The sequence below is a fragment of the Chelonoidis abingdonii genome, chromosome 2, assembly GCF_003597395.2.
Source record: "Chelonoidis abingdonii isolate Lonesome George chromosome 2, CheloAbing_2.0, whole genome shotgun sequence".
NCBI lineage: Eukaryota > Metazoa > Chordata > Testudines > Testudinidae > Chelonoidis > Chelonoidis abingdonii.
The window spans coordinates 299,261,116-299,275,718 of record NC_133770.1 but is presented as its reverse complement, the minus strand read 5'-3'; the positions used below and the strand labels follow the sequence as shown (position 1 = coordinate 299,275,718).

Below are 14,603 nucleotides of genomic sequence, written 5' to 3'. Positions count from 1 at the left end.
TGAGGAGCGGTTGGGCCGGCAGGGCTATATATCAGCCGCCATGGCGGCGCCACTCCAGGGGGCGCCCAGCCGGCCCACCTAGTGTTGCTAGGGTAAAAAGTATCCGACGAACGTGCACACGGCGCGCGCACACACCTACTAGAATGGATATGAGCAAGCACTCGAAGAAGAACACAGTGGTTTTTGTTTTAAATGATGCACAGCAGAGAGATAGACAGAGTTAAGGGAGAAAAAGAGAGATTTATAGTGTCACAGATGTCAAGACCAGAAGGAACTAGTGAAATCATCTTGTCTGACCTCCTCTATAGTGAGGCTCAGCAGAATTTTATTTGTCAAAATTATAAAGAAATAAAAATCAAAGAATAAAAATAAATATTGATTTTTATCAACTTGAATTTTCAGTTGGAAGAAATAATGGGGCGGGGGTCAGCCAATTATTTAGTGACAGTAGATGTTGAGATTCAAGACATTAAAGCTAAAGTTAAAGTTATAACCATTAAAACACAAATTATCAACATCACATGGCAAAACACACACAGTAGGCATCCTTAAATCAAACTCTAAGAAGTTCTCAAGCACATTTGGCCTATTTTCCCTATCAGTAAATTTCAACGACCATCAATGGAAATATTTTGTTGTTGGGGTGTGCGGTGAAATGGACATTTATACCAAAATTAAATCAATAAATATCTAGTCCTTCCAAGCCCATCACAACACAGGTCACAGAACTTCCCAAAAACAAATTCCTACAGCAGATCATTAAAAAAACCAAAAAAATCCCCAGCCAATCTTGCTTTACAAATTGCCAGTGATGGAGACTCCACTACAACCCTTGGAATACTGTTTCAATAGAGTAGCTAATTACCCTCACTGTTAAAAATGTACACCTCTGATTTGTCTAGTTTCAATTTCCAGCCATTGGTTTCATGTTAGACCTTTCTCTGCTAGACTGAAGATCTCTTTACCAAGTACAGATGCCCCCTGGGTTACGCAAACCCAACTTACGCAAATCCGCACATACAGAAAAAGTTCCATATGCTAGAAATAGGAGGTTTTTTTGAGGGGGAGTTGCGCGTAATGTCAGGTATATGTTTCCAACTTACGCAAAATTCGAGTTACGCAAGGCGTTCCACAATGGAATGCTTGCGTAAGTCGGGAAGCATCTGTATTTGTTCCTCATGTGTGTACTTATAGACTGTTATCAAGTCACTCCTTACCATTCTCTTTGTTAAGCTACATAGATTGAGCTCCATCAATTTAACATTATAGGGCACACTTTCTAATCCTTCAATCATTCTCATGACTCTTCTCTCTAAACCACCTCCAATTTATCAACATCCTTCTTGAGCTGTGGATACCAGAACCAGATACAGTATTCCAGTGCTGGCAGCACCAGTGCTAAATTCAGAGGTAAAATAACCTCTCTGCTCCTGCTCGAGATTCCCCTGTTTATGCATCCAAGGATCTCAGCCTGTTTGGCCACAGCATTGCACCGGGAGCTCACATTCGGCTGATTATTTGCCATGACCCTGGAATCTTTTTCAGAGTCACTCCTTCCCAGAGTCCTCCATCCTGTAAATACAGCCTACATTCTCTGTTTTCAGATGTACAGATTTACATTTAGCCATATTAAAATGATTACTGTTTGCTTGTGCCCAAGGATACCAAACAATGTAGTTCACTCGATATCAGTGACTGTTCCTTTTCATTATTTACCACACCCCCAACTTTTGTGTCATCTGCAAACTTGATCAGTGATGATTTTGTATTTTCTTCCAGGTCATTGATAAAAAAGTTAAATTACTGTAAGGCCAAGAGCTGATCTCCACAGGATCTCAATAGAAACACACCCACACGATGATGATTCCCCTTTTACAAACACATTTTGAGACCTATCAGTTAGCAGGATTTTAATCCACTGAATGTGTACCATTTTAATTTTATATCATTCAAGTTTTTTTTAATCAAAATGCCTTGCAATACCAATTCAAATGACTTAGAGAAGTGTGTTACATCAACACTATCACCTTTTTCAACCGAACTTTTAATCCTATCAAACAAACAAACAAGTTAGTTTGACAGCATCTATTTTCTATAACACATATTGATTGACATTACTTATGCTAGCCTCCTTTAATTCTTTAAAAGCAGCGAAGAATTCTGTGGCACCTTATAGACTAACAGACGTTTTGGAGCATGAGCTTTCGTGGGTGAATACCCACTTCGTCAGATGCATGTGAATTCTTTGTGAATTGAGTCCTGTATCAGCTGCTCCATTATCTTGCTTGGGATCAATGTCTGACTGAGAGGCCTATAATTACCTGGGTGATCCTGTTACCCTTTTAAAACACTGGCATATTATCTTTCTTTTAGTCTTCTGGAACTTTCCCAGTGTTCCAATACTTATTGAAAATCAACAATAAGAATCCAGCAAGCTCCCCAGCCAGCTCTTTTAAAACTCTTGGATCCAAGTTCTCTGGATCTGTTGACTTTAAAAAGTCCAACTTCCATTGCTGCTGTTTAACATCTTCCCAAGATACTAGTGGAATGGAAAGAGTGTCATCATCGTCATCATATTACTGTGTCATCTGTTTTTTCCTCAATACAAAGGAAAATATTTATTGAACACTTCTGGCTTTTTTTTACATTAGTATTGATAATTCTACTATTTCCAGCTAGTAATGGACCAATATAATTGTTAGGATTCTTTTTGTTCCTAACATATTTAAAAAACTCCTTAACTCTGCTGGCCATACATTCCTCTGTGTCCTTTTACACTGCCTTTTTCCTCAGTTGTGGCTTTTTCAACACCTAGTAAACTGTTCTTAAACAACTCTCAATCATCATTCACATCTTTCTGATTAAATTTTTCCTCCTGGCTGATGTGACTCATAACTGTTTTCAGCTTTGTGAAATCTGTCCTTTCAGAGCACCAAACATATACACCATTACCTCGATATAACGCCACCTGATACAACACGATATAACACAGTAAAGCAGTGCTCCTGGGCAGGAGGGTTGGGGCTGTGCACTCCAGTGGATCAAAGCAAGTTCAATATAACACAGTTTCACCTGCAATGTGGTAAGATTTTTTTGGCTCCCAAGGACAGCGTTATATCAAGGTAGAGGTTATATTACTGGTTGAACTTTATTCCGCTTGAACATTATAAATGTGATCAAGTCATGATCACTTTGTGCCTAAGCTACTATTAATTTTTAGATGTAAGGAATGGAAAGAGAGAATACGTGAAAGTGGGCAGTGTGAAATGAGAAAGTTTTCCATCAATTATGGATGAGTGAAATCCTGTGGTTTGACTAATTTAGGAACATTTGTAGCTAGGCAGGGTGAGATAATCAAATCTCATTCTTCAGGGCTAAAACTGACTGCTTCTGGGGGTCACCAAGGGATTTCCACCCCCCGTACAGCATTATACCATCAGCTAGGTGTATTACTAGAGGTTTCTCTTAAGTATCAGTTTCTAGCCATTACCTGAGATGACATACCAGACTTGTGAGGACCAGTAATATAATCTAATGTGGCAATCTATGATTTTTTGTTACATACAAATGATGTGTGCTTAGCATCTATGAACTTTCTCCTTCAGGTTATTGGGGGTTAGAACCTGTCATTTCTAGGCTGCATCTCTATATTAAAGAGCAACTGCGTTCTACTCTACTTTGTGCAAATTACGTGTCATCCCTGTGCTCCTGGTGAACTGCCTGGTTTGACGCTCAGTAAGGACCGTCAGCCCTGGATGACGGTCCTCACTTAACAGAGGGAGATGGTCAAGAGAGGCCATTCTGCATGAGGTTGAAGAAGAGTAGTGCCTCCTACCTGAAAAGGGCAGCATCCATGTAGCAGGAGTTGCAGTGGCCTTGAATCCCTCTCATGCGCCCTTGTAAAACACGCACGGCTGTGCCATTCCTGAGAGGAGGAAAATTAGCCAGAACCTTAGGACTATCCATCCTACCTGCAACAGAAATAACAGAAACTGCCTTTAGCATCCCCTTGCCCTAGGGACAGCTTTGCCCTCCTGTTTCTTTCCTGTGGGGCTAGTCCACCTACAAAGGTCACAACCCACTGTTTGTTCTGTACTGTACCCACCCCTGCATTTAGATCATAACCTCTCTGGGATAGGGACTTGATTGCTTGGCACACTTACCCACTATAATCTGCTGCAAGAGCAGAGACCCATAACTTCAGCATGAGAGGGAACCCCTGGGCAATCTGCTGACCACTCATTCAGCTGCTAGACTTTTTAGCCAACCGACATTCCCTGCCCTCCACACCGCTGGTACTATCCTCATCGTCATGTCAGCGAGCGTCTGACACTGAAAGGGCCCACAGTGGAGGGAGCTAGTTTCCTGACACTGAATTGAATGTAAGCTTGAGATAATGGGATCTCTGTGTAAAGCGTTCCTAGAAAATGTTTCTGCACTGGAAGTGTCCAACAACAAGCTGGAGGGATTCTCAGGGCTGCTGCTGTAATGCCCATTCAGCACATTCCTGTCAGCTTGGCTTTGGTATGGATTAGTTGGCCTAACCATACTAGGGGTGGGAAGGAGTGTTTCTCTAGCTCAGGAAAGCAGCAAAGATGCACATGATGTGTGATCTGTACTTCCCTGCCCTTTAAGTCTGCTGTGCCTCCATGCGTACAGAGGAGCTGCAGGAGGCTCAGGAGCATTTATTCTGTGGGGTCCACAGCTTTGTCCCGAAGATCTACACCCTTCACTCCATGCCAGTGTGGTCATACTACCATTCCAGGTGGCCCATAACTATTCCATTTCAGCACAAATAACCTCCTGCAGGGCAGATACAGCATGCGATTCAAGTGGTAAGGGGATATTAGAGCAGCAGGATCTCAAGTGCTTTAGCCTGACAACAACCCTGTGTAGTTGGTAAGTATCAGCCCCATTTCACAGAAGGGAAAAGTTAGGCAACAGAGAATTTAAGTGACATGCCAAGGTCACAGCAAGTCAATGGCAAATATCAGAATAGAACTGAGGAGTCCCCTGCCTCTACCACTAATAGCTTGAAAATGAGAAAATGGAAGAAGGGAGAGATGAGAAAGAGGACTTGAGAACAAAATGAGTCGCAGAGTCAGTTTGAATGGGGACAGGCGGGGGAATACAAAGTGCAGTAGATTTAGTTGAGCTAGGATACATCAGGGCTATTCTCTGGGAATGGAGGGGGGCATCTTGGACTCTCAGAATTATAATTTTACACAAAATGCTGTCCTCAACACAGACACTAGCAAAGACAACCCACATATGACCCTCCTATCCTAGCCGGAGCCATTAGCTTCTAAGGGAACTCACTGCAAGTGCTGGGGTCCAGGAGGCCACTGCTCACACACTGGAAGCGCATGTCGGGCTGGCATGACTGAAGCTTAACAAAGAGGCCACGCTTCGGGGGGCAGTGGAAGTAGCGTGTGCCTAGCCATTCGCCATCTGTGACCCCCTTCTCTTCATCCTGTGAAAAGGACAGAAATCCATCCACAAGCAGTTCCAGGCCAGGCTTTCAAGGAATGAGTTAGATCAGTGGTTTTCAACCTGTGGTCCGCTGATCCCTGGGGGTCCGCAGAAGGTTGCCATTACCACAGAACAGTGGTTTTCAACCCTGGTCCTCGGACCCCTGGAGGTCCACAGACTATGTTTAGAATTTCCAAAGGGATCTGCACCTCCATTTGAAATTTTTTAGGGGGTCTGCAAATGAAAAAAGGTTGGAGGGACGAATAGCTCAGTGGTTTGAGCATTGGCCTGCTAAACCCAGGGTTGTGAGTTCAATCCCTGAGAGGGCCATTTAGGGATTGGGGCAAAAATCTGTCTGGGGATTAGTCCTGCTTTGAGCAGCGGGTTGGACTAGATACCTCCTGAGGTCCCTTCCAACTCTGATATTCTATGAAAGCCGCTAAGTCAGATTAAGCAGTGCTTGTGCGAACAGCTGTGGAAAAAGAATAACAGCAACAATTTCGCCACAAGGGGGCCCAATCATCTGAAATGCTACATGTGACCAATCACACTGTCAGAGCTGCACTTATCTGATGGCTGCTCTAGGGCTGATGTTAGGATGGGATTTCATGACCTGACAACTACATACAACTTTATACTTATTTTGACCTATTTTTTTTTTAATTTGGTTTAGTTACATTTTAGACCAGTGAATCCCTTTTGTCAGCACAGAATGAATTTCATGAATCCAAATCCCAACAGCAGCAGCAGCTGTTGTCCAAGGATCTCAAAGCACTTCACAAATAACTAATGAAGCCTCACAACACCTCTGCAGGCAGGTGAGAATGATCTTATTTTACAGATGGGGAAAAAGATGGAGAGGAGACTTGACCAAGCTCACACAGTGAGTCAATAGCAGGGCTAGGAACAGAACTCAGGAGTCCTGGCTCCCAGGTCCACGTTCTCACCAATGTACTACTCTCCCTCCACTAAGGAAAGTCTGCATACCAGTATCTGTATTCTCCCACCCATGATCCCAGCAAGAGAGGCCAGCTTAATCTGCCCTGACTCTTTAATTAAGCACCCTAACCTAGGGCATGCTGTGAAACAGACATGCTCATGACCTCCAAAAGACATGCCAGTTCTGACCTTAGTGCCCTTAGAGAACAGAAACATTATTTTGCTACTTACTAATTCAACTCCTGCCATTTTGGGCTCAATACTGGGGAGGTACCCCAACCAGCGGATGATTCCAGAGACTGGATTCCCCTTGCCTAAGGTGATCTGTACCATGGAGTTCACATCCAGGGACTGTTTTTCACTTTCCAACTCCTCCCCGCTTCCGCTTCTCTCTCGCTTCAGTTGTCTCTGAGATCCTGGGGCCAAGTCTGGCTCAAATACTGAAAATTCACAATACACATAATAAAGCCCGGACAAGAGCTGGGGTGGAAAGTCTATCTTTGTTGACTAGACTAAGTGGTTGCCAAATATTTTGCTGCATTGTTTTCTAACAACAATACAACCTAGTGTTTCTGTGCTTCTCAGAAGTGGATCTATGGCAGAGGTGGGCAAACTGTGGCCCACAGGATCCTCCTGCCTGGTACCTGAGCTCCTGCCCCAGAAGGCTCACCCTCGGCCCCTTCCCTGCTGTCCCCCCTCCCCCGTAGCCTCAGCTCGCCCCGCCACTGGCCCAATGCTCTGGGCTGTGGGATGGTGAGCTCCTGGGGCAGCGCCACTGCAGAACCTGGCCTGACGTGGTGCTCCGTGCTGCACGGTGGTGGGGCTGGCTCCAGCCAGGTGGCGTGGCTGTAGCGCCACCAGACACCGGTGCTCCAGGCAGCGCGGTAAGGGGGCAGAGGGGTTGATAGAGGGCAGGGGAGTTCGGGGAGGTGGTCAGGGGGCGGGGGTGTGGATAGGGGGGATAGGGGTTGGGACGCGATTCAGAGGGCGGGGAACAGGGGGGTTAATGGGGGCAGCGTACCAGGGGGGCAGTCCAGGAAGGAGGGGGGGGTTGGAATGGGGAGCAAGCAAGGGTTCCGGGGGCTATCAGGGGATAGGGAATGGGGGGGGGGGGTGGATGAGGCAGGAGGCCCAGGATGGCCGTCAGGGGCCGTCAGGGGACTGGGAGCGGGGGTGTGTGGATGGAGGGGGTGCCAGAGGGCAAGAAGCCGGGGGGCGGGGAGAGACAGATAGGGGGTTGGGGCCGGGCCATGCCTGGCTGTTTGGGGAGGCACAACCTCCCCTAACCAGTCCTCCACACAATTTTGGAAGCCGGACGCAGTCCTCAGGCCAAAAAGTTTGCCTGCCCCTGATCTATGAGTAGGAGACTAAGAAGAACTGAAAGAATACAGAGGAACTGGAAGAGGTTCAGAGAAGGGCAATGGAACAGCTTCCACACAAGCAGAGACTGAAAAGATCAGGGCTGTTCAGCCTAGAAGAGAGGCGTAAAGGTGGGAGATGATCGAAGTCTATAAAATCATGACTGGTGAGGAGACGATGACTGGAGGAGTGTTATTTTTCCTTTCCAACATCACAAAAACCAGGGGTCACCAGACGAAATTAATAGGAAGCAGGTTTAATACAAACAAGAGGAAGGACTTTTTCAGACAACATACAATGAACCTGTGAACTCATTGCCACAGGATGCTATGATGGTCATCAGTAAAACTTGGTCCAAAACGAGAATCAGATGAGTTAATGGAGGATAGGTCCATCAATGGCTATTAGCCAAGATAGCACGTGGGGCTACACTACACCTCTGCCTACCAGAAGCCGGGAGGGGAAAACACGGGGGGCTCTCCCCATAATTGCCCTGTTTTGTATAATCCCCCTTAAACTCTGGTACTGTGTGCCCTTTCAGACAGGGTACTGGGCTAGATGGACCACTGGTCTGACCCAGTGTGGCCGTTCCTATGAGAGTTAGGAAACTCGGGGACTGATTCTCAGTCAAGCTAAGGCCCTTTTATGCTGCTCTGGAGAATTCACTGCTTCCTTTTGGTAGTTTGTTCTAATGGTTAATCCTCTCACTGTTAATAATCCGTGTCCTATTTCTCATTTGATTTTGTCTGGCTTTAACTTCTAGACATTGGGTCTTGTTCTGTCTTTCTCCAACAGACAAAAGAGCCCTTTAGTGCCCTGTATTTTCTCCCCAGGAAGGTATTTATACACTGTAATCAGGTCGCCTCTCAGTCTTCTTTTCAATAAGCTAAATATACGAAGCTCTCGAAGTCTCTCACTGCTGGGCATTTCCTCCAGCCCTCAAATCATCCTTTTAAGAATGTAACAAACTCCTCCATCACATTTTAGCCTTGTCAGCCACACGGCAGAGAATGAAGTGAAAGAAAAGGCCGGGGGGGGGGACAACAGCAAATCCCATTCCACTGGGTTTTACGGAGGTGGGGTGGCTGTATTTGTGTGCTGCTTTACCTGGGGAGAGCAGCCCTTCCTTCACAACAGAGTCCATAGGGATATCTCTGAAAACATCTGTTGGGCCTTCTTCTTCCTGTAAGAGACAATGCAATAGAGCAGCGGGGTTCAAACTTTTGTACTGGTGACCCTTTTCACACAGCAAGCCTCTGAGTGCGACCCCACTCTTATAAATTAAAAACACTTTTTTATATATTTAACACTATTTAAAATGCTGGAGGCAAGCAGGCTTTGGGGTGGAAGCTGACAGCTCTTGACCCCCCCATGTAATAACCTCGCGACCACCTGAGGGGTCTCAACCCCTGCAATTAGGGTGACCAATGTCCTGATTTTATAAGGACAGTCCTGATTTTTGGGTTTTTTTCTTATATAGGCTCCTATTACCCCCCTCCCTGTCCCGATTTTTCACATCTGCTGTCTGGTCACCCTACCTGCAATAGAAGGTTATGCCAGCTAAATGGTCTGTAAGTGGTGGGGTAAGATGAGGAAAGTCTCCCCCAGGAAACAATGGTTTTGTTTGCCCTAGACAAAGACTTCACTCCGTGTGCAGGAACTGATTTTGCACATTGATAAGGCTCCTACCACAAGGCAGGCTGCAAGATAACAACGAGAAACGAAGGCAAGCTCCTCTTACCGGGCAAACTTTAACAAACCATTGGGTTCCCTCCTTGTACACGTCCATAGCTATGCCTTGTCTGAAGACGTCATCCAGGTAGAAGCCAATTGTGTCCCCGCCTTTTACAGGAACAACCTCGTCCACATCCGCTTTGGGCTCCTCTCTCGCTGGGTCACTGCCCAGCGCTGGGATAAACTGGATTTTGTTAAGCGGCAGAAAGAGTCCACAGTTCTGCTTACACTTGAAATACTCAGAGCCGTTATAGGTGCCATCACTGTGGCCTTTGCCTTCACCATCACCCTGAAGAACCAGCAGAAAGGCACATTATATTCTGGGCAGGGACAAGTCAGAGAGAAGCCACCTGACCCTTGGCACAGTGACATGACCCCATGTCAGAAATGAGGTACTCACCCAACCCAATAAGAACATCAGAGCTGTTATACTGGATCAGAATACAGAGCCACCCCAATTTTACAATGAGGAAACTGAGTCAGAAAGAGACAGAGAAGCCCGCGTCACACAGGGAGTCTGGAACAGAGCCAGGAACAGAACCCAGGAGTTCTGATCCCAGGCACACTGCTGTTATCAGTGGAAACCAGGGCCTTGCTATTAGGATAAAAAGGCTAAATGTTCAGTGAGGTATGATTAGAACTAGCACTTTCAGGGCAACAAGATTTGTTTTCCTGGAACAAGGGGCTTGATAATAAGATGTGACAGGGAGGCAATGCAAGTCCACTCCCCTCAGCCAGACCCCTTTCCATTGGGCTGAGACACTGGGCCTACATAAAGTTAACTGGGAGTCGGGGGGAAGCGCCTCACTCTCCCGAATCACCTTACCTGTAACTCCACCCCAAAGTAGGATGGACAGAGTGGGGAGGACAAAGGGCTCTTGCTGATCTTCCCAACATAGCGGATGGTGCCAGTGAACAGATGTTGGTTGAGATCCACTATCACCTGTTGGCCCACTGTAGCCTTCACTGCTACTTCAAGGCTACACCGGTCCAGGAAACAGTTCAAGCGCTCATTGAGGTTGTTGATGGCCAGAAGGAAAACAGCTTCCTCCTCATTCACAGGTTGAAGAATTTCTGCCTCAATTGTGGCTATGGAATGGTCATCCAGCATGGTGACCCTCATGAAGCGAGTGGAAGTCGTGCCACAGGCGATACTGTGCAGATACATCCTCTCTTTGAGGAAGCACATGGTGCCCGAGGGAAAGAGCTTGCTGCCATATGGAAAATCATCTGTCAAGATGTAATAAACGTTTCCGTCCCCTTGTGAAGGCAGAGGGCTGCCTGGTACAACTGCTGCAGTCATCTTTGCTTCCACTCAGTCCTGAGAAGTTAGAGAATAACAACAGGACAGCACAGAGCATGTGATTATTATTGTGTTTTATAGTAGCACCCATATGTGCTAGCTGCTTTTCATATATACAAGCAGAGCCTGTGCCTGCCTTGAGGAGATCACAGACTAAGGGGAAACAGGCATCAAGAAAAGGAAACAACTACCCAGATTTTCTATACAAGATCCATACAGGCAGTCTAGCCAGGGTAGGAGTCTTGCAGATGAGTTCAGGGAAGTGAAAACTCGCTAGGGGTGGTGGGGGGAACTGCGGAAGAAGGTGATTGTTTGAGAGACTGACATATAGGCAGACTAGAGTGAAAACATTGGAGGAGTCAGGACAGGGAAGGGGATGCTATGCAAAGTAGAAAGGGGTAGAGCTATACAGAACCTGGAAGGTGACCAGGTATCGGGTTCGTTTTCAAAAGAGTTAAAAATCATCATTCGTAGTGTGGCAAATCTAGACATTAATGCCCTGGCTGAAAACCCCATAGAGCCACAAGTAACCAGGGAGGAAGGGCTGGGGGATTCTGTGCAACAGCCCTGGTCAATACCCAAAACATCTGGCTACTAGACAATGCTCCTCTGGTGCTGATGGCGGCCAGGACACCTGAACAGGTATTCTATCCAATGAACAATCCATGCCTGGTGAGACAGTTGTACTGCCAGATCCTACCCAAGCCTGCCAGTGTGGTTACCCTTGCCATTAAATATAGGAAGCCGGTGGACACTGTACAGGTAACCAGGGCTGGCCACCAAAGGTCTCATCCAAGAGTGGGAGCACACTCTCTCTCTAGCTGGTAACAGAGGCATTCTATGTAGGTACACTTCCAAAGCAGTCTGGTATCATTAGAGCACAGCGATGCTTTGTGGGTGTACGAGGTGCCCGAGTCTGTGATGCATGCAGGCTTAGTCAGGGACTCTGCATTTTAAAGATCTGGAGACCAATCACCTTGCTACATTAACAAGAAAAATCATATGTCACATACCAAGGTACTTTCTTTCATTTCAAATTAACACAACACCGAAATCTCACCAGTTTTATAACCTGGCTAAAGGGACACCAACATGAAATCCAGCCAGATTTAAAAAGTGAAGTAAAAGCAGTTTCTGGTGCTGCACTTGCCAATTCTCCCTGCCTAACGTGACAGTTTTTTAACAGTTTTTTTTTAAAGTTCTCTCTCCATGGGGAAAATAGTAAGTCTGACTGTATAGCAGGGGTCAGCAACCTTTCAGAAGTGCTGTGCCAAATCTTCATTTATTCACTCTAATTTAAGGTTTCGTGTGCCAGTAATACATTTTAATGTTTTTTAAGGTCTCTTTCTATAAGTCTTTAATATATAACTAAACTACTGTTGTACATAAAGTAAATAAGGTTTTTAAAATGTTTAAGAAGCTTCATTTAAAATTCAATTAAAATGCAGAGCCCCCCGGACCAGCGGCCAGGACCCAGGCAGAGTAAGTGCCAATGAAAATCAGCTCATGTGTGCCACAGGTTGCCAACCCCCGCTGTATGTTATGTGCTGCTGAATGCACAAAACAAAACTGAAAATAACATTTCTTCCTTCTAATCTCTTTCAGTTATAGGATCCTTACGTGTTACTTGTATTTATACTGGTAAAAACCCATTCAGGCAGAGGCGTGATTTTTAAGTTTGGCTCCTTAAATAGCGCTGTCATTGTAGGGTGAAAACACTACACGCATTTAGAAACAGCATTTAACTGCCTGGGTTAGTAACAACATACCAGATTCTTAATACTGAAATGACTGTTAAGACTAAGGCAAGACCTTTGCACAGGTGCAGCTCACAGCGACTTCAACAGGGCTCCAGGTGGGCACACAGCAGAGCCCCTTGCAGGGTCAAGACCTTACTTGGCACCATTGTTGGCTGTTTGCTGTGGGCACGCCATATACTTTGGATGGTCAAACTGCACGGGATGATCTCATGTTTGCTCCTAGTCTGTATCACTTCCCAGCTCTTTTTGGAGTATTTGGATGCTGACACAGGCAGCTGCAGGTTCCCATTTAAATACAGGATTTTCCAACTCCTTGTTGATTAGGTTTGGTAAATTCGGGGGCTTCCTTAAAACCAAACCCTCGCAGCTGGGCTTCAGCTACCTACCTACCTTTCACTTCTGCAGCATACAGCGCTGAGGGGTCAGAAGGGGTGACCCTAGTGCACTTGGAATGGGGTCCAGTGGCAGTTGGGAGATTCTCTCTGGGGGGTGTTCTGGGGGTGTCCCTACAGGGTGAGTGGGAGTTCCCTGAGGGGTAAGAGGTGCACCACAGGCTGGGACTGTCTCTGTTGGAGTCACAAATGGAGGGAGGGGGTGTCCCTGAGTGGAGGGAGTGGGAAGATGACTGTGGGGGGGTTGGGGATCCCACAGGGTTGGGGGCTCATGGGAAGGAGAGGAGGGGCCCTAGGTAGGGGTATGCCAGAGGGGAGGCAGTGGGATGATGACCCTGGGGGGAAGGGGTCATAGAATATCAGGGTTAGAAGGGACCCCAGGAGGTATCTAGTCCATCCCCCTGCTCAAAGCAGGACCAACCCCAACTAAATCATCCCAGCCAGGGCTTTGCCAAGCCTGACCCTTAAAACCTCTAAGGAAGGAGATTCCACCACCTCCCTCAGGAACCGCCATTCCAGTGCTTCACCACCCTCGCTGAAAGTTCTGTCAACCTAAATCACTGCAAGGTACTCCTTGTCTATCACTGAAACAGTCTAGATCCGTTCCTTTGGAACTCCCTTACAAGTAGCTGAAACCAGCTATCAAATCTCTCCTCATTCTTCTCTTCTGCAGACTAAACAATGCCCAGTTCCCTCAGCCTTCCTCCTCATAAGTCATGTGCTCCCAGCCCGATTAATCATTTTGTTACCCTCCGCTGGACTCTTTCCAATTTTCCAACATCCTTCTTGTAGTGTGGGGTCCAAAACTGGACACAGTACTCCAGATGAGGCCTCACCAGTGTCAAATAGAGGGAATGATCATGTCCCTCGATCTGCTGGCAATGCCCCTACTTATACAGCCCAAAATGCTGTTAGTCTTCTTGGCAACAAGGGCAAGCTGTTAACTCATATTCCAGCTTCTCAATCCACCGTAACCCTAGGTCCTTTTCTTGGCAGAACTGCTGCCCTAGCCATTCGGTCCCTAGTCTGTAGCAGTGCTGGATTCTTTCCAATCCTATAGTGCAGGACTCTGCACTTGTCCTTGTTGAACCTCATCAGGTTTCTTTTGGCCCAGTCCTCTAAACTTTGTCCTAGGGTTTCCTCTGAACCTATCCCTACCCACCCTCTCGCATGTATCTAACCACTCCTTCAAGTTAAGTGTCAATCTGCAAACTTGCTGAGAAGGTTAAAGATGAGTGCAATGTCGGCAGATGCTGGGCCCATCATACTACGTGGAGAGCCAGATCATATTATTGAAGATAATGAACAAAACCGCGCCCGGCCAGACACACATCAATGGCCCGTTTGGACGCACTTCTCGCTTGATAACAGCTCACAAAAAGTCGAGCTGACATAAACCACAACAAACATGAGAAGCCAATTTCGATGAGGCACAAAGTGCACCCGTTCAGACCAAAATGATTCTAAGGCGCCTCAGCTCTCTACTAGCCCACCTTATTAGTCATTCATCGATAGCTGACCAGTCCCATACGACCTCTTTTAACGTTGCCTGGGGTGAGTGGGGTCAGAGCCATCCGGGAGAGTGAAGGAGACTCAGGGCCAAAAAAGGGTTGTCCTCCAGCATGGGGCTGCTCCGCAGATGGG

General features: G+C 46.5%; 1 protein-coding gene across 1 annotated transcript in view; it reads right to left on the bottom strand.

The window, feature by feature from the left end:
• The window catches only part of LOC116815136 (ubiquitin carboxyl-terminal hydrolase CYLD-like), a 31,422-nt gene extending 20,323 nt beyond the window's left edge, over positions 1–11,099 (bottom strand). The window contains 7 exon segments of the mRNA XM_075063299.1: positions 3,836–3,971; positions 5,320–5,473; positions 6,643–6,851; positions 8,878–8,953; positions 9,512–9,793; positions 10,331–10,825; positions 10,999–11,099. Coding sequence (XP_074919400.1) covers positions 3,836–3,971; positions 5,320–5,473; positions 6,643–6,851; positions 8,878–8,953; positions 9,512–9,793; positions 10,331–10,807 — 1,334 coding nt within the window. The 5' untranslated portion in view covers positions 10,808–10,825; positions 10,999–11,099.
• Between the last annotated feature and the right edge of the window lie 3,504 nt (positions 11,100–14,603).